At 32.4% G+C, this 19,352-nt stretch overlaps 1 protein-coding gene and 1 long non-coding RNA gene across 4 annotated transcripts; one reads left to right on the forward strand and one right to left on the reverse strand.

The window, feature by feature from the left end:
- Window positions 1-5,032: 5,032 nt before the first annotated feature.
- Window positions 5,033-17,862, forward strand: ATH13 (ABC2 homolog 13). 3 transcript variants are annotated; one of them, XM_085666513.1, is made up of 21 exons: window positions 5,033-5,630; window positions 5,717-5,852; window positions 7,936-8,102; window positions 9,217-9,337; window positions 9,433-9,533; window positions 10,312-10,410; window positions 11,188-11,298; window positions 11,392-11,469; window positions 11,599-11,670; window positions 11,939-12,012; window positions 12,129-12,198; window positions 12,298-12,386; window positions 13,188-13,312; window positions 14,238-14,318; window positions 14,397-14,457; window positions 14,558-14,612; window positions 14,690-14,788; window positions 14,884-14,973; window positions 16,099-16,158; window positions 16,235-16,362; window positions 17,246-17,862. In XM_085666513.1, exons 1-20 carry the CDS (start codon window positions 5,169-5,171, stop codon window positions 16,349-16,351), a joined length of 2,268 nt encoding a protein of 755 aa, XP_085522639.1. In that variant the 5' UTR covers window positions 5,033-5,168; the 3' UTR covers window positions 16,352-16,362; window positions 17,246-17,862. The 3 variants fall into 3 exon arrangements, with proteins under 3 accessions (XP_085522639.1, XP_085522640.1, XP_085522638.1); XM_085666514.1 differs by having other exon boundaries at window positions 16,510-17,341; XM_085666512.1 differs by having other exon boundaries at window positions 5,034-5,630; window positions 17,299-17,862.
- LOC146883899 (uncharacterized) lies at window positions 17,384-18,839 on the reverse strand. The gene is made up of 2 exons (XR_014984590.1): window positions 18,231-18,839; window positions 17,384-18,157 (listed from the first exon to the last, which is right to left on the reverse strand). It is a non-coding gene; the product is annotated as an uncharacterized LOC146883899 (long non-coding RNA).
- Between the last annotated feature and the right edge of the window lie 513 nt (window positions 18,840-19,352).

Genomic DNA, 19,352 nt, shown 5'->3' on the forward strand with positions numbered 1-19,352 from the left:
TTGAGAAAAAAAAAAGATATTTTAAAATATTACAAATATATTCTAGAGTTTATTTCCTTAACAGCTCAAACTATGTTTTATTGTTTTAACTAATTCCTTTTATATATTTATTTTTTAGTAGTATTTTATATATTATATTTTTTATTTTATATAAAAATATATAGATATGTATATGTTAACTAAAAAGTTAGAATAAACTATTCAAACATCTAGAAGAGAAAAATTAAGACTTTAATTGCATGACAAACAAGAGTTATGAATAAATTTATAAAAATATATAAGAAAAGTGAATTAGAAAATACAAGTGGGGTGTCCTTTGAATTAAAAATATAAATATTATGGTGAAAACCGTAATAGAGAAAGAGAAATCTATAACAATATATAAAGAGAATCTTCTTTTGTGTCCACATTTCATAATACCAATTATATCCTTTACAATATAATTATTTATTAAATTTTTTAAAATTAATGGTTATTATTACTTATTTTCTATAAAATTATTTTTCTTTTTTTATTTTTTTATTCATCAACAATTAATTTTTCTATTCATTTCACTTTATTTTTAATATTTCACTTTATTTTTAATAAATATAAATTTATTTTATATATTAACTTAATAACATTACACTATTATCACCAACTAATAAGAAAATATTATTCATATTTTAAAAAAATGCGTATACACAGACGTCTGTATGTATACTAGTAGTTACTAACGAGAATAAGTTTGATTCTCAACCTCGTAATAACATGTCAAAATATATAAAAAAGATTAGACAAATCAATCTTATTATTTATTTAAAAAAAATATTAAATAAAATTAATTTCGACAATTTAATAAATAATTTTATATAAAAAATTTTGAAAAATAAATTTTAAATAAAATACATCTTAAGTTTGTTTTAAGTTTTCAAAATTTTGGATCAGTCTTCTATAATTTATTTTATTGCATTTTCAATGTCGTATAAGTTGTAATTTATTTGAAAAATATTTTATTATTTTCTGGAATATTTATAAAAACAAAGAAAAATATGATGATTGTTTCTTACATTAAATATTTACTATTTATAAAAAAAATAGAAAATGTCCTAAGGAGATAAGTGTCTTTGCAAAATTACTTGTCCCTCTTTCACATTCTTTAATTTGAAACAGATGAAAAATATTCTTTCTTTCTGTCATTTATATTTTTATTTGAATTCTTTTTTCTATTTTTCTATTAAAAGTGACAAAATCGCATTTCCTAAAGAAAGTTAATACATTTATTTACATCATGAGATTATTTGGTAAGTATTAAGACTTCGTCATGTCATAATTTAATGACTAAATAAAAGCAAAAACATCTAAAAAAATCCATTTTATACATTTAAAAAGATATCAACCATTAAAGTATTTATATGAAAAATAGTAAAAATTATTATAATTCAAATAAGACAATAGAAGTAAATAGTATAATACAGAGCCATGTTTATTTTAATGAAAGACATAAATACATGAATTTATAAAAGATGAAAAAGATAAAGAAAACAAACAATGGGAACAAATTAAACTTATATTAAAGAAAATAACACCTATCCAAGAGGTTAACCAAATCATAAATTTTGAAAGAAAATAACACTTATCCAAGAGTTCATTAATAATAACTTACCATCGATTGATAATAAGATATTGACTAAAATATATGATAATAAAAATGTGAAATTTCATAAATTAATAATTTTTATTTTCAAAGCACATAAAAATTAATCAAGAGAAAAATTTTTTTTTTTCTCTATTTCATAAAATTGGAAATGGTTTGAGTCAAAATTGTGTCACTATTTGCTCTCTGTATATTTAAAGACATTGTTGACTTTGGTCCTTATTTTTCAATGATATTAAAATTTATCTTCCATGAAAAGTAATGTTTCAATTCATTATTAGAGATTGTAACACGGGTGATGACACTTATACACCACGTGTTGTTTTATTTTTTTAATTAAATATTTTTTTCCAGAAAACATCATTATTTCGTTTTACTCATGTATTTTTTGAGAGTTTTTATTTTGGTGAAATTGAATGGCAAAGAAGGTGAGTAATCACTATAAACATTCTGATTCAATTCTAATTGACAAAAAGAGGATGATAAAAATTGTAAATGAAAATAATGATAACCAACGGTTCTATTTAAAAGAGGTTAGTTTGTTGAATGAAAAGATTGAGATTTAGGGTGTATTTCATGAACAAAGGTGAAAGTGAATTTTGGAGATTAAGGTTTTATGTTGTTGTACCTTTCGAAATATGATGGGGCTGTGGATCCAAGTGGTCGATGTCATCATCTTCATCTTTACAATTAGGATGTCACAATTTAGATCAAAATTTTCTGGATTTAGAGAAATATCATTGCTTTTGAAAACCATTACCCAGAAGAACAATTGAATATTTCTTTAAAGATGTGGAAATTGGGCAATTAGTAACAAAGTTATTTGTACTTATTAGATTTGGGGTACTTCTTTTTGACAATTTTTTTTTTTATTGTAAAGTGAAATACATTGTAGCTTCTTCTAATAGGTTAATGAGGTGGAACCTCAAAGGGGAGGACTAACAGAGAAGGAAAGAAGAAGAAATTGTTTGTGTTAATGAAAGAATGCTTCTAAAAGTGCCTTAAAAGTTGAAGAAGAAGTTGATGGAAGAGAAAAATGGGTCAAATTAAGATGTGATTTTTTGTAGTATCATGAACGTTTACTGTTATATTTTGTGAATTGTAAAAGGTAGTTACATCACAGGTAGTGTGTAATGAATGTTATCAATTACATTAGGTCTATTATAATACATGTGTTATATATTTTCTCAAAAATATGAAGTTGTTGTTAGTCCCTCTATTGTTGAAGTCAGTTCTATTTGGTGTAAGTTTAAGTTGTTATTTGTCCTTCTTATCGTGTAAGTTGGAGTTGTTATCCATTCTTGTGTTATTAATTTTAGTTGTAATTAATCTCTCTATTATGATGAATAAGTCACATATATCTCTATAACTTTGACGTGTGTATTAGTCCTTGTGATGCAATTCTCATTCATCATATTGAAACGTCACAAACACATATATTAACAACAACATCACAAAAAAGATTTCATATTATATATAATTCAATCATAAAGATAACAAGTGACCCAAACAAATTGGCCATATTTGTCCCATAAAGTCTAAACAAAAATTGATACAAAGTTGAGTACAACAAAATAACATAACTCTAAAAATTACAATTCAAAGTAAAGGTGAAATATCTCTTTCTACAACAAAACAATGCAGGTCCAATATAGGTCATATGGGTTGTCCAAGGGGTTGTTGAAAGTGGCTTGAGAGCCTAAAACTGTTGTGGTCGCTACTACTTTCTTAGATCTTCTTCCTCCCTTACTTGTTGATGCATGTGATGTGGTGGTTGTGGTAGATCTGAACCTGATTTTCCTTGTCATCCCAAATGCATTAGTACCTTCATTTGCAACATTCTTTTTTTTTTTGGTTTCCCCCCTTCAAATACAATGTACACAGTAGAGATTTTATACTTTGTCGGTTTTTGTAGTTCTACAACCTCTAATGTTGTGTCCATATTGGTTACATTTATTGCACTTCATCTTAAGTGACTTTTTCCTTGCTTTGGAGTGACCTACATTTTCATTAACCTCTCTTCTTCTTGATTTCTTAGGCCTCCCTAGGGGAGTTATATGTTGGAGGAAGGAGTGAGGTTGCATTTGTATTTGGCCATCATTGTTATCCAATAATGGGTGAAATTTATGGCCGATAACAAGCTTCATAGGCCTTTCTTTTATAAAAGGGATGCATACATCTTAAGATTGTTCTAATCTATTATTAATTACAGGCATGTCTACAAGGTATTCTTACTAAATCCCATAAATAACATGAACACCTATGGTTTGTAAGGTCAACAACAAATTTTTCCATTGTAAATTGTTGAGTCACTTCAAATATACCATCTCCAATCCAAACAACAATCCAATTCCTACCTTTTTCAACTTCCTTAGCCTTTTGCTTGGCTTAGGCATCACAACTTCAGAATATGCAACAAACTTTTCTTTTAAATGAGCAAATGTACTAATCAAATAACACCTAATCTACTTTATCATAGTAATTATAGGTTTATCCATAGCCAACAATGCAGTGCTATTAAATGATTGTGACAAGTTATTCATTACCACATCACACCTAATATATACATTAAATGCATGTTTACACCATGATTGACGTGAAATACCAACTAACCACTCATATGCCGTGAGATTGGCCTGCTTCAATTCCTCTATTTTTTCTTCCCAACCTTGGTAGTAGGTTGCTTTGACAACTCCCATCATCAGGTTTTGAGTGAGTGTCCCTCTTCCTAATTTTTTGTTGTAATTGTTGTATAAGTGTCTTAAACAAAACCTATATTCAACTCTATTACAATTTCATCAGAGACTTGCATTAGTCCATACAAAGAATGGGAAACAATTATTTTGACATACAAATACTACTCACCAAAAAATTCCTTTCTTTATCGTAATTTCAGTAATTTTCTCATTCAGATGGATCTTCACAATTTCTTACTTTCTCTATCCTTCAATTTCACCATTGGAAAAACCCCCAAAAAAAACATGAGTAAAATGCACATTTTACAATGACTTTTGAAAAAAAAATTAGAAAACAAAGCAACACATATCACACATGTGTTAACACACGTGTTATTATCTCTGATACTAAGTTAAAACATTATTTATCACGATTGACGCAGTTGAAATATAGAAACAAAAATTAATATTTTTGAAAATATAAAAAACCAAATGGTAAGAAAATTTTGACCAAAGAACATTTCCAAATACATTTTTCCCAAAAATCAATATTCTCATTTTTCTCCATCCTCCATTTGTACCAAACCCATGCATACTTTCATATCCACGACATTAATAAATTAATAAATAAGCAAAAATAAAATAAGATTATGGCTCATCTTTCTTTCATAATGCCACGTGTTCCCTTCCTCTCCACCCCTTTCCCTCCTTTGTCTGTGTTCCACTCCACTCTTCCTTTGTCTCCATCTACTTCCGTTTTCCACTGTCACATTGGTTCTTCACTCCCCACGCCATGAAAATCACGCTCAGACTATAATCCTTACCAATTCTCTCTCTACAAACTTCCATTCATAGCTATGTCTTCTCCTCTCCATTTGCCCGAACTCCATTTTCTCTCTCCTCAAATCACCCACAAACGCCGTATTTCCCTCTCTAAACTCCCCTCCTCAGCTTATTCCTTTTCCCGCCACGCCGCCTCCAACGTCACTCTCCGCGCCGCGCGAATCCGCGCCTCCAGAGATGATTCAGCGGTGGCTGAGCGAGTGGATGACGTCAAATGGAGCGGAAACGGCGCTCCTGCCGCTAATGGAAAGGACCGAGATGTTGCCGACGGCAATGGCGCTGTCGAGCGATTCGCTAACGGCGCCAGTAATGGGAGCTTGGTGACGTACGGTTACGAAAACGGAAACGGAGTTGCTACGGAGGTGGTGGTGGAGGTTGAAGCGTCCAAGCGGAACGAGGATGGGAGGAAGAAAAGGTTGGAGGAAATTGGGAAAGAAGACGCGTGGTTTAAACAGACCGGGAGCGAACAAGTCGAGGTTTGTCGTTATGATCATTTTGATTGCTTATGAGTAGGTTCTTTGTGTTGCAATGAAATGAAGTATGGGCGTTTGTTTTTTCGCAGGTGGCAGTTGCGCCTGGGGGTCGTTGGAGCAGGTTCAAGACTTACTCTACAATACAAAGAACTTTGGAAATTTGGGGATTTGTTGCCACGTTCGTTTTTAAGGCTTGGCTGAACAGCCAGAAGTTCTCTTACAAAGGTTTGTCCACTCAAGAGTTCAGAAATTATTTCGATCCACTGGAATTTGTTTTTATCATCACCATATTTTGGTTATGGTGGTGTTGTATTTTTTGTTTAACTTCATTCGACTAAGCTTGTAGGAGCTTTGGTCCTTCTGTAAACAAATTTCCTCATACAATACTGTGTATGAAGTGCTCAAAAATCTGTTGGGTTCCTGGAATTTAGTTTACTTATTAGACAGATACAATCAACCATGACTCCTTACTGGCTGAATTTCTAATATTATGTTAATCAAGTAGTGATTGCAATCATAAACCAAGTTTATTGGGATGTTAACATGTTATGTTATAGTTGGAACATTTATAGTCATATGAAAACTAATTTAATGACTTGAGTATAGAATATGTGAGGTCTGTGTGATTTGTTGTATTATTTTTCACCACTAACACCTTTGTTTTTTTATTTAATGTTGGTATGGTCTATATGCCTTTGTAACTACTTTAGAATATGTGCAAAATTATGTTATTGAAGTGTAGAAATTGGAGTGCATGTCATGGTAGGTTAGTTGTGTTAGCAGTGTTGATGATTAATACCAAGTGTCATTATCATTTTTAGAAGGACAACGTATTAAGATATTGCTCATATTACGTGTTGATGAGATCTTAATGCACCCTGTCACGTTTTGGATCAGACATTTAGATTGCTGACAAATGCAGACGACCCAATAAAAGTCCCCTTACACTTCAGAACAAACATCTATTCTAGAGTGTAAAAATATAGGGGACCCAATAACAAATTTTGGATAGACTCTTATATTACCTTTAAGAATTTGGACCTAGGGTAGAATTCAACCATATATACACTAATGAGGCGAGGATTGGCAAGCTTTTTAAGAACTTCTTTAGAGACTTTCCGAAACATCCCTTCACGCCCATGGCTTCAAGTGTATTAATGTGGTTGGCCGAACAACGAATCTAAGATATACTTTGATATATCTTTGAATTTGGATTCAGGGCCTAATTCAACTCTACTAAACTAGTTTATGAGGTGAGAAATACCTAAGCCTAGTGAGAAAAGAAATACATTAGCCACATCTCTGGTCAATGTGAGATCGCAACACAATCCCTTACACCCAAGATTGGACATCTAGATCGAGGAAAAATGTGGGTCATCTAATAACATGCCCTCAAGCATATGACTTGACATATAGAGCGTAGGCAAATATGATGACCAATAATTGATTTATGATAGGCTTTGATATTATTATCATTCGAGTTTAAGGCATAAATCCTACAAAAGTGACTTATATTGTGAGTGTTGCCCAAGCTTTGCAAAGACTACTTTGGCCCTATATCTTAGTTTTTGTGGGACTCATCATCCCCTCTCACATCCAACACAATGAAAGGGGTTCAAAGAGGCTGCACTTAAGTTGAACTAGGGGTGATTGGCAAGGAAAAGTTTCAACACACCCTTATGCATTGGGCTATGAGCCTGAGTCATGGTAATATAGGTGGGCTAATAATGGATCAAGGATAAACTCTAATACAACTTAAAATTTAGATTTAAGGCCTGACATAACTCCCAAAATGAAGTCGTAAGGTGAGAATTGCCTAAACCTTATAAGGAATACATTAATGGTCATATCTCTTATAAATGTGAGATCTCAACACACCTCTTCACATCTAGGATTGAACATTGAAGCATGGTGGTTCAATAAGAACAGGCGTATGTTCAGGATTTAATATCTAGTAGTGTGTGTGTACATACATGTAACTTAGTTACAAATTTAATATAGGCTTTTATACCATCTTAGAATTTGGGTTTAAGGCATAATGGAACCCATAAAATTGGGTTATAAGGTGAGGATTGCTCAAGCTTCGTAAGAGCTAAATGAGCTAGAGGTTACTGCAATTAAGGCAACCTTTGAGAAAACAACTTTTGTTATTGGTCTTTACAATGTTAATTTATTGTATTTATGATCAACATGTGTTTAATAGCCTACTCCTAACTACAACCGAAAGATCTATTAATCTATGTAGTGTTTCTGTGTTGAATTTGTTGGATATCAGTTTCTGTTTTCATTCTGAAGGTATTATTTGCAGGAGGAATGACTGAGGAGAAGCAAACCTTAAGGCGGAAGGCCCTTGCCAAATGGCTGAAGGAAAGCATCCTGAGATTAGGTCCTACATTCATCAAAATTGGCCAGCAGTTCTCCACGAGGGTGGACATTCTTCCTCAAGAATACGTTGACCAGTTGTCCGAACTTCAGGTAAATTAGAGTGTTGAGCATGATTTATGAGATTATTTCCCTGCATTGAGATCTTTGAATTAGTTTTTGTTACTGGTCGTATTTATTGTTTAAAAACAATATGAAAGACTAAAAGTGTCACATATAGAGTTTCTTAACACTTGTTTCTGTATGCAAGGGACATGGCTTTCTAATTGTATTTGAGCATTCTGTTGACTGTTCCTTATTCTACTATGGTCTCTTTTTGTGTCTCACAGAGTATAAGATTATCAGTAAAGTTGGGGGTGATTATGTGACCTCCCATAAGGTTAAAAAATACACTTACACCTTTTCTGATTGAAAAATTATACCTCCCTCCATTGCACATCCCTTGCTTTTGTTATTTTTAAAGATACTGCGATATAATTTATATATAAAAAGGGGGAAATATATGTACTTTAAAAAATGGGTAAGCAAGACTTTAATATAAAATAAAGGAGGAGGTTGGTGTAATTTTTCAATCAAGAAAGATGCTTTATTATGATTTGCGCATATAATGGGGGAAACATGTTTAATTTTTTTTAATAAAACATGTGCGTGAACAAGCAAGACTTTGATTTATAGGAAGGTAAGTCAGTGCAATTTTTTAATCAAGAAGGATGTAAGTGTAATTAGTGCTAGCTACTGAACTTAAGGAAGTTCAATGTTTTAATTTTGTAAATCTTGAAATGAACTTTCAACCTAGTCAAGAGTAATTCTAGATTGAAGTTACATCTACACTTTATTATGCAAAAGTACATTTTCATTTCTTATCTTAAGTTGTGCCTACTCAACCTATGTTCATAAACGGAATGACAAATGATCTAGACACATTTTGATGTAATTTATTATACGAGAAACAAATTTTCTTGTTATAATAAGATTGAATGGTTTGTTTGTAATTCTTGTATTCTTGTGGTCCAAGATTTGCATCTTGCTGATGTACTTTGGCAGCAAGTGGTAAAAGAACTGTTGAAAATGTTTCCCTTTAGTTCTGAATCTGATGACAAGATGATCTTGACATAAATCTACGTGTAAAAAAGGCATAAAATTAAATGGAAACAAATTAGAGAGGGTTGTATTTTGGTGCCTTAGTCACTTTGTATTTTGGGTTCAGGATCAAGTTCCTCCATTCCCTTCAGAGACCTCTGTAGCTATTGTTGAAGAAGAGCTTGGATCTCCTATAGGTGATATATTTGATCAGTTTGACTATGAACCAATAGCTGCTGCTAGTCTTGGTAATCAATTTTTTACTTTGCCCATCCTTGTATTTAATGTATCATATTTGATGAGAAGATGGGAATAGGCAACTCTTCTATTTTTACTAATACAGGTCAGGTTCATCGTGCAAGATTAAAGGGACAGGAGGTTGTTATTAAAGTGCAAAGGCCTGGTCTGAAGGATCTTTTTGATATTGATCTTAAAAACCTGAGGGTCAGTGTAATAACATAAGGCTTTCCTGTTATGCTTATGGTGTTTTTCGAAAATCTGATTTTACTTTTTGATAATTCTGTTATTTTATCTCAAATTTATCCTCTTAATAATTTTTTTTAACACTTCAAAACTACCAAGTCCTCTTAAAATTTTTCCCCTTTTCCTTGCGTAGTGACTTTCTTGTTTGCATATATATGAACCCATATATTTTTATTCTTTAGGGAAAATTTCACTTACTTATTCTGTGGTTATGCTTAGTGACACTTGCATCTCCTCTAGTTTTAAAATAAACATTCATCTCTTTTATGTTTTAATAACATAACATTCACTTGTCCTCTAGTTTTTAAAGAGACACTCATTCACCTCCCTTTTGTATTTACTAACTGACACCCATCTCCCTTATATTTTTAAAAATATCATACGATGAAAAATTATGAAACTAAAAATTAAAGATCTAGAATATCAAAATCAAAGAATTTATAAACAAAATAATTATAAATAAGATAAGGGAGGTTAGTGTCACTTTTTTAAAAACATAGAGAGAGGTGAGTGTCACTATTTATAAAAACATAAGAGAGGTGAGTGTCACTATTGAAAACATGAAGGAAGTGAGTGTCATTTAGAAGTCTAGTTGAAAGTTATAAGAAGTAAACATAAGCGAGTGTAAGCGCAATTTTCCCTATACTTTATGGAAGTTACTGGTAGCAGCACTTCCATCCTCGTTTTTTTTACCACTGCATATAGAACACCGTTACCAATATCTTTTCTTGAACCCCAGGTTATTGCTGAATATCTTCAAAAGCTTGATCCAAAATCAGATGGTGCAAAGAGGGATTGGGTTGCTATTTATGATGAGTGTGCCTCTGTCTTATATCAGGTGATGATTTCTGGAATTGCTTCCTTCTTATGTTATTTGAGTTTACTGAACTGAAATAAGTAATTTGTCTAGCTCTCCATTATCTTGGTCTAATACTGTTAGAAAGTGAGGTCCAATAATAAGGTTGTAGAGAAACGCTTCTTTTTTAGAGCTTAAGATTTGTCCAAGGCTTGTAAGTGTTATGTCCTATGGAATTGCATGTGAGAAAACTGAAGAAGTTCCTCTAGTTCATGGGAGGTTTTCATAACAAAGATCCTAGAGTTCTGCAGGGTGTAAGTTGTCAGAGACAAAAGATATAACTATATTTCATTTGCTTGGAGAGAAGGGATTAGGTAGCTTGCAATGATACTTTGTTATGACCTGCAGCTGTAATCCTTCAAAAAAGAGGCATACTTTTTGGTTGTCCCAGATTTCATATTTCATTAGATGTTTTCAAAATTTCAAACAGTAATAGCGTTACTGTGCTACATTCTAGTTGATGTCATTGATGCCAAGATTGGGAAGACATAAAGAAGTTTTAGAGAATTGAATGCTTGCATGTTTACCAGAAGTTAGATCATAGTTTTGCATTATCATAGTACGTATGAAAAAAAAATTGGTGTAAGAACTAAAAAACCCATTTAAATAATACAAACCTGAACTTAGATCATACATAAGAGTGGTCATTCCGGTCACTTGAGTTGCCTATCTGTTCTTGTTTTGGTATGATGTATGCATGGTTCTCAGCAAATTGCATTCTCTGACCCTTCTACTGCAACATGAATTAATAATTTTCAGGAGATTGATTACACGAAGGAGGCTGCTAATGCAGAATTGTTTGGTAGTAACTTTAAGAACATGGATTATGTGAAAGTTCCTACAATATACTGGGATTATACAACACCACAGGTTTAACCTTCATTACTCTTGTGATGTTGTAATACACATTTCCCATTTTAGGTCTGCTAACTTATTCATCTGTAATCTATGTTGCCAATGCAGATTCTGACAATGGAATATGTTCCAGGAATTAAAATAAACAAAATACAAGCTTTAGATCAATTGGGTGTTGACCGCAAAAGTTTAGTAGAATCTTTATTTATATATGCTGGCAAAATCACTATGAACCTATTGTTATATTTTACTTTTGTGCATCTCTGTTGAGGATGGCACCTAACTTGATTCAAATTGTTATTTGTTATGTTCTACAGGATAGGAAGATATGCCGTTGAGTCATACTTGGAACAAATTTTATCACACGGTTTCTTCCATGCTGACCCTGTGAGTTTTTATTTTTAGAATTGATATCATAAATTTCTATATATTATGTTATATATGGATTGACTGTCTGGTAAATTGTATTGTAAAGCCAAATGGTTAACTGTCTTTGGACTTGTTCTTATACTGCAACAATAGCATCTATTTGTTGAGAAATGAGATTGGTGCTACCTGTTTTACAATTAATATTCATATCTATGAGATGAATCCGTTGTATTCCTCTCAGGTGATTTTTGTGTTTAACCAATAGATGTTTACATTGTCCTTGCAGCATCCTGGAAATATTGCAGTTGATGATGTCAATGGTGGAAGATTGATCTTCTATGATTTTGGAATGATGGGGAGGTAAGTTCTTTGTCTTTTGTGGCTATTTTATTTATGAAGTCACCAGCAGCACATACTTAAAGTTGTGAGATGAGATGGTTTTCCTTTACAAATATGTCTGGTATTGTGCCTTACAGTATCAGTCCAAACATTCGAGAAGGTTTGCTTGAAGCATTTTATGGGGTTTATGAGAAAGATCCAGACAAGGTAAATTCTTTTCATGATTGGTGCCTATTCGAATACCAGATCATATCACATTATATACTCAGATACTTACCAAATGAAGCTTGTGTTCTGGTATATTAGGTTCTACAAGCAATGATTCAAATGGGAGTTCTTGTCCCTACTGGAGATATGACTGCTGTTAGAAGAACAGCACAATTTTTCCTTAACAGGTATTTATAGGCCAATTTAGGGGGAATTTGTCATAGATGAAACACCTCCAGTACTTAAACAATGATATTACCTCAATTTAATATTATTATATAGAGAAGTACAAGGGTTGTACTGTAACTTGTGAATTGTTGATTGTAATACACATTACAATTCAGAAACCACCTAAAAGTGTTTTAAATTGGAGATCTAAGTCAAAACTTTTCATCTTGAAAAAGACAGGTTTTTGAAGATTCAATATATTTTCTTTAGATAGTTCTTTGGTTTGTTTCATTTATGACAGTAATGTCAGAGGCTGAAATTCATTGCATCTTGAATGGGGTTTGTGCAGAAACACCTTGTATACTGATTTATTATGATTTTAGAAATAAAACAACTTCTACCTGAACTTTTTTACGGCATATTTATGATCAGTTTTAGATTTATCAGGTTATCTTTTTGTTGCTCACTGATAATCTTATTTGGGCGGAGAGGAAGGAGAAGTTTGTAAGGAACAGTCAGAGTAATTAGCTGGGGACAGTTTGAGCAACTAAAGGGGGTTTAGTTAGACAAATAAATAAGAGGATGTATGGGATGTGACTATTCTGTTTTGTGTTGTTTGAGAGACTGAGCATTAGCTCTAATGTAGAAAGGGAAAGTCCTTTGGAAAGGGGAAAAAGTTTTAAAAAAGCTCTTTCATTTATCATTCTCTCTGCCATAAAAGTCAACCAACTTCTTCATTCCTAGCATTTTTTTAGCTCAAAAACAGCTTAGGGTACTGATTAGTTATGTTTATTTAACCTTGAATGAATTCTCTTCTACAGTTTTGAAGAGCGCCTCGCTGCACAGAGGCTTGAGAGAGAAGCAGCAACAACTGAACTTGGATTCAAAAAACCATTAAGCAAGGAGGAAAAAATTAAGAAGAGGAAACAACGTCTGGCTGCTATTGGTAATGCACCTGATGTAACTTAATACATATAATAAGTTGGGTTAAATATGTTTTTGATCCCTTAACTTTAAGTGAATTTTGGAATTAGTCCATTTTGAAACTTTGGACCAATTTAGTCCTTCATCTTTCGAAATACGTGAATTTACTCATTTTAATCAAATTTTATTAAATTTATTTGACATTTCAAGTGCGTTTCATAATAGTATTTGACTTAACATTAAAATATAAATGTGTCAAACAGTATAAACAACTAAAATGCAACCCCTGAAATACGTATGAAACATCAAATAAACCTAACAAAATTAGATTAAAATGGCTAAATTCACATATTTCGAAAGATGAATGACTAAATTGATCCAAAGTTTTGAAATGGACTAATTCCAAAATTCACTTAAAGTTACGGGACCAAAAACATATTTAACTCTAATAAGTTTAGGCTATATAAATGCCCTTACAAGTATTGCTGTTGATTTATCCCCCATATGTGAAGATAAAATATTAATTTGGTCAGAATATATAATATGTGGGCTATCTCCTACCCAGCTAAAATAATTTTAATTACAATTAAAACTTTATGACTGTTGGATCAATAACACTTGAAGATTATTATGCAGTAGCATACAAGTAGGTGAAAATTGAAAAGTCCATGCTGAATTGCTTATACTTTGGTTTTATATATGCATTTTTATCATTTATTTGTTTTAAGTTTGGTTGGTTTTTCCTTATTTGTTATAATGGTTTTTGTTTTTGAAATTTGGCTTTCACTTGCCTCAAATAAAAGAATTATGCATCCAAACATCCAGTACTTAAAATTATTGAATATTGTTGTCCATTAATTTAATAACATTATGCAACCCGTGGCCTTATTGCTTGTTTATTTTGAAAAAGGGAGGGATTATGATACCAGCTGTCTTGCTTTAAACAGGTGAAGATTTATTATCTATTGCGGCAGACCAGCCATTCCGGTTTCCTGCTACATTCACATTTGTTGTTAGAGCCTTCTCAGGTAAATGTAATTAATGCATAAATTTGAATATCCTATGTGCGTGGTTGTAAGGCAATAAGTCAACTTTTGTCTCTGCAGTGTTGGATGGCATTGGAAAGGGACTCGACCCACGCTTTGACATTACTGAGATTGCCAAACCGTAAATATTGTCTTCAAAACTATTAACTTTTGAATTATTTTCAATTGTTTGTCAAATTTATGTTTTATGTATCTGACAACTAGCCGTCCTGACCATGTAGTTACGCCCTGGAGTTGCTGAGGTTCCGTGAAGCTGGGGTTGAGGTTGTCCTGAAGGTAGTCACAAACATGTTCTACTGTAAGTTAGTAAATATGATGATTACTTTCTCTCATATCTGTCTTATGACGTACAGGACTTCAGGAAGAGATGGGATAGACAATCTCAAGCATTTTACAATTTGTTCAGACAGGCTGATAGAATTGACAAGCTTGCTGAAATTATCCAAAGACTGGTATTTTCCCTGATTTTCGTAAATATAATTGAAGTTGACATGATTCATACCTGTTGTTTGTTTTGAACTTTTTCTATTCTAAATCACTTACACAGGAGCAAGGTGATCTAAAACTCCGAGTTAGAACTTTGGAATCTGAGAGGGCATTCCAACGAGTCGCTGCAGTCCAGAAGACTATAGGAAATGTGAGTTGAGCTAACACGTGACTTATTTGAATTATAAAGAAAATAGGGTTTGAGACTAATCTCTCTTGTATAGAAAATACACATAGGGGCTGTATTTATAATAAAAAACATATGAACTAAGCCCAAAATATATATGAAGAATAATAACAATAGAAACAGAAAATAAGATATTAAAGATATCTTAACAGTTTCATCCTTTGGTTAAAGTTTGTTTTACTGCTGTAAAACATTGTCATTCTTTGTGGATAGGATAGGACCTCAATATCTACTATAAGCAGCTCTAGGCTCCCTTGTTGTATGGTAGCTCTTGCAAAATCTAAGTTTTCTGGAAATGAGAACAGCTATTTTCATGTGGTTGCAATACAGTACTATATTAAATGGAGTTGTATATGCGCTTGTAAATGTATGTAACTCATTTATCAGTGTTTTTATACTTTTCTTCCTGTAAAATAAGATGAAAAAGAGGTTTTGGGATTAATCTCCCTTGTGTAAACACTACACAAAGGATAGTTTATTTATAACGATAATGGGCCAAGTCCAGAAATACATAATGGGCTAAGCCCAACTACTAAACAAAATACTATATCATCTAACAGTTCCAAAAGTTTCTGAGTGCCCAACTGCCCATGCTTCCAGTAAATATTGCAAAGGTGTAACTGTATGGTGTCTACCTTATAACATACTGGTAATCAACATCTTAATATTTCTATTTCTCCCATGGCTTTTAAATGTTTGATGGATAATATTACTGGAGGAGACATTTGGAAAACCTGTTGGGATGATATGGGTTCTGTATGTTTCTTGGTTTTGAAAACTGTTTTCTGTTCTTTTTCTTAAATAACCTATTTTTACGAGTGGGTTTTGAAAGATGTTTTCAAATTTTTTATTTCGTTTTTAGTTTTAGAAATTTGAAACTAAAAATCAAGAACATCTCAAAGTTGCTTTGATTTTCAAATTTCAGTTTTCTATTGTTCATGTTCTTCATTTTGCTTTCATATCTTCCTTCGTATTCCTACTATCAAAAAATCAATTTTTAAAAACTGTTTTACGAATAATTTTTAAATATTAAAAAAGGAACTATGAAAGACATTCTTATATTCATGTTACCCTTTTGTCAATTAACAGGCAGTGGCTGCTGGGAGCCTAATCAATCTTGCAACTGTTTTGTATCTGAATTCAATTCGTGTAAGCTTTTCCCCATCTTACATCTCTTTTTTATCTGGTGTGATATCACTACTCAGTCACGGGTTGTCTTTTTCAGGTGCCTGCCATTGTAGCATATATCTTCTGTGCAATCTTTGGTTTTCAAGTGCTCTTTGGCATTGTAAAGGTCAAGAAGCTAGATGAACGGGAACGATTGATAACAGGAACTGCATAAACAGCTACATGGTGAATCTTGCTTTATTTTTTCTTGAAAAAGTGCTATACGTAGTGTGTTCTATTTATCATGTCATGAAAGAATGTTTACGAGGTGGTGAAATAGATCATTTACCAATTTTATGGCATAAAAGTTTTTTCCCACAAATTGCTATACAGGTTTTGACAATAAGCATGCACGCTGTAACCTTTAAGAGCTGAGAAATGTGACATGATGGCATCACCCAAGTACTATAGTATTTAGTCCGTCTTCCAACAGGGCCTAGTCTTTTGCTAATGTGATCATCATTTTCTTGTGTGTACTATTCTGGTATTTTTTAAAAAAGAACTACGGAAAATATGTAACTAGTTATAGAAAGCACTTTTTACCCAATCCTCTATATCTTCCCTTTTTCTATTAAATTTTGGTGTCATGAAATTCTTTGACACTATTGTTATCATGGAATACAGGTTCTCTATGCCATGCTGGAGGGAAATGAAATGATATTAATTTAGTAAATGTTGAATATTGCTAATATTGATATAATAAATGCTAATTCTAATTTATTCAAGGTTTAGGATTACTGTTCCATCCATTGTAGTGTCTGTATCATAGATTCATAGCACATTAGGGGGCTTTTGGTTTGTTGGTGTACTTTCTCCTTGGTATCTAAGAAACCTTGTGTTCGATATGATAATTAACTTACGTTCCTAGGCATCATACAATTTCGTGTCCTATGATGGTTTCATACAAGTATCTGGTATGCTAGCATCCCAGACTAATCTTAAATTCTAACGTGAAAGTACTGATGTGTAGAGTTAATTATATATAACTGAAATGCAAGATAGGGTATTCGGGGTACTTAAAGCTATGGATGGTTTGCTATTTTAAAGTAATACTATGCTGTGCCTGCAGGTCTTTGCCATGTCCTTTATTTATCGGGTTTTTGCTTGGGCTTATCATTGCAGATTAACGACCGAGAAATAGCTCATGTTCATTCATGATTACAACCTCAACAACCAGAGCATGAAAAGATGAAATGATCCGGAGAGATGATAGAAAGCAATACCAGTATTTCGAAAGACTTTCAGTAAGTACACAAATTTGAATTAGCAAGCGATGGGGTGTAACTCCACCTAAATTACCAAGGCTCTTATAACCAGGAAGTACTTTAAGGAAGAAGAGCACCCTGTTGATTAACAGCGAGTGCGATTAAGTAGAGAAATATCACAAGTACTTAGAGCCACATTTTTGTCATTACACCCAACCTCACTCCCAAAACAAAATAATAAATTTCATGTAATAGCCGTATAGTAACTTGTATAGGCATGATACAAACTTCGCATATATTCACAGTTACATTCCACTCCCGCATTGAACCGAAATTTGTCAAAGTTTAGCTATTTTCTATATAGCATGACTGTTGTAATAACTATAGTGTATGATGCAGCTTCCAACAAAAGTTGTAGAGGAAGCTTTGCCCGAAATTGACTTCCATGGATTTGTTCAATGAAAAATGTCTGCATGTGTCATCGTTGTGCGTGTTAGATTTAAATTGCAGATAAACCGATATACTTTTTTGTAGGTGGTTATGCACGTAATTAACGAATTTCATATCCGAGCACCTTACTGCAAGGTCATCATTGTGTGCAGAGTGTATTGAATTCACCTTGTCTGTTTCACAGCTTCCAAGGTCTTTATTTTCCGCTGTTGCTATTTAGCATTCTGAGTGTTGTCCATGGCATGAAATTAATAATTTTCTTTTGTCTACGCTCGTGCTTTTCATCTACGTCCTTCTCCACAATATCAATACGCCAAAATCATATACTGTATACCAATAAAATTGATAAGGATATGGCGCAATATGTCAAGGAATCCCATATGGTAGATGGCTTCCAACCTTTCATAAAGGACGGCAATTTATTATGACATATCATCACATGGGCATGTTCTGTTATCTTCCTCTCTCTCCCTTTCTCTCTCTAAACGAGGACCTTCAGTGTCCTAATAATAAATAAACTCATTTGACTCTGGTATCTGGAACCTGGGTAATTGGGTTGCACTCGTCTATTCTTCATTAATACAATTTTCAAATCCAGATTCTCCTTACAGTGGTTTTGCTACTGTAAACAGAACACACCCCAAGTGGGAAGGCGCATGTCGTATTATTATATACATAAAATAAATCTTAACCTCAACAAGTATGTCTGTAATAAATTCTATTTCATGTCCCATTCACCCAAAATGTAAACTACCTTCTATGGATCCTGAAGACAAGCAAGTAGCGGTCAAAGAGACACATTCATTCCTTTCAAGATGATTACTACGCATGAATGAATAAGAGGGAGAAAAAAACATGGAAACAATAGGCATGTTAATAAAAGAATCGAAAGACAGATTGTCGGTTTATTTTTTATATAATAAAACCTTGCAATAATTTTTGTACAATTTTTTTGGTAACGGTTAGAAGTGGACTTTAAGCCTAATTCAATTTCACAAAACCGGCTTATAAGGTGAGGATTGTACTCACTTATTTATTTATTTATTTATTTATATATATATATATATATATATATATATATATATATATATATATTGTGAAATTGACCTTATCTATTGTTGACGTGAGATTTCTAACCCTAATTATAACAAATTATAACACAAATAAAAAGAAAATAGGAAAAGACAAATACTATTTTGCTTTAGAGCTAGCGTGACTCCGATGGTGGAGGGATAATCATCGTCACTTTTCTGAGTTAAGTGGCTTGTTAGAATTAAAAATGGGTCAGATAGATGGCTTTAATTAAAGATTTCTACAAATGAAATAATTACTTTTTTTATATCAGAATATTATTTAAAGAAAAACATATACTGTTTTTAAAAAATTTCAAGAGCACGCAATCAAGATTTTAGCTATAAATTGTACAAAGCAAGGAAAGAAGAAAAATACAAGAGATAGTTAGATTCAGCTGTTTAATCACTTCAATGAGATCACACCTTTAAAAATATTTTATTTAGTGTG

Source organism: Vigna unguiculata, chromosome 9 (assembly GCF_037176805.1).
Source record: "Vigna unguiculata cultivar grain cowpea cultivar isolate G323 ecotype 2 chromosome 9, ASM3717680v1, whole genome shotgun sequence".
In the NCBI taxonomy this organism is placed as follows: Eukaryota; Viridiplantae; Streptophyta; class Magnoliopsida; order Fabales; family Fabaceae; genus Vigna; species Vigna unguiculata.

Excerpts from the sequence above, each read along its gene's own strand:
- ATH13 (XM_085666513.1), top strand. The coding sequence starts at position 5,169 with ATGTCTTCTCCTCTCCATTTGCCCGAACTCCATTTTCTCTCTCCTCAA. Across the intron at positions 14,613-14,689 it reads GGGTTGAGGTTGTCCTGAAG|GACTTCAGGAAGAGATGGGA; the intron begins GTAGTCACAAAC and ends TATGACGTACAG. Across the intron at positions 14,789-14,883 it reads CTGAAATTATCCAAAGACTG|GAGCAAGGTGATCTAAAACT; the intron begins GTATTTTCCCTG and ends TCACTTACACAG.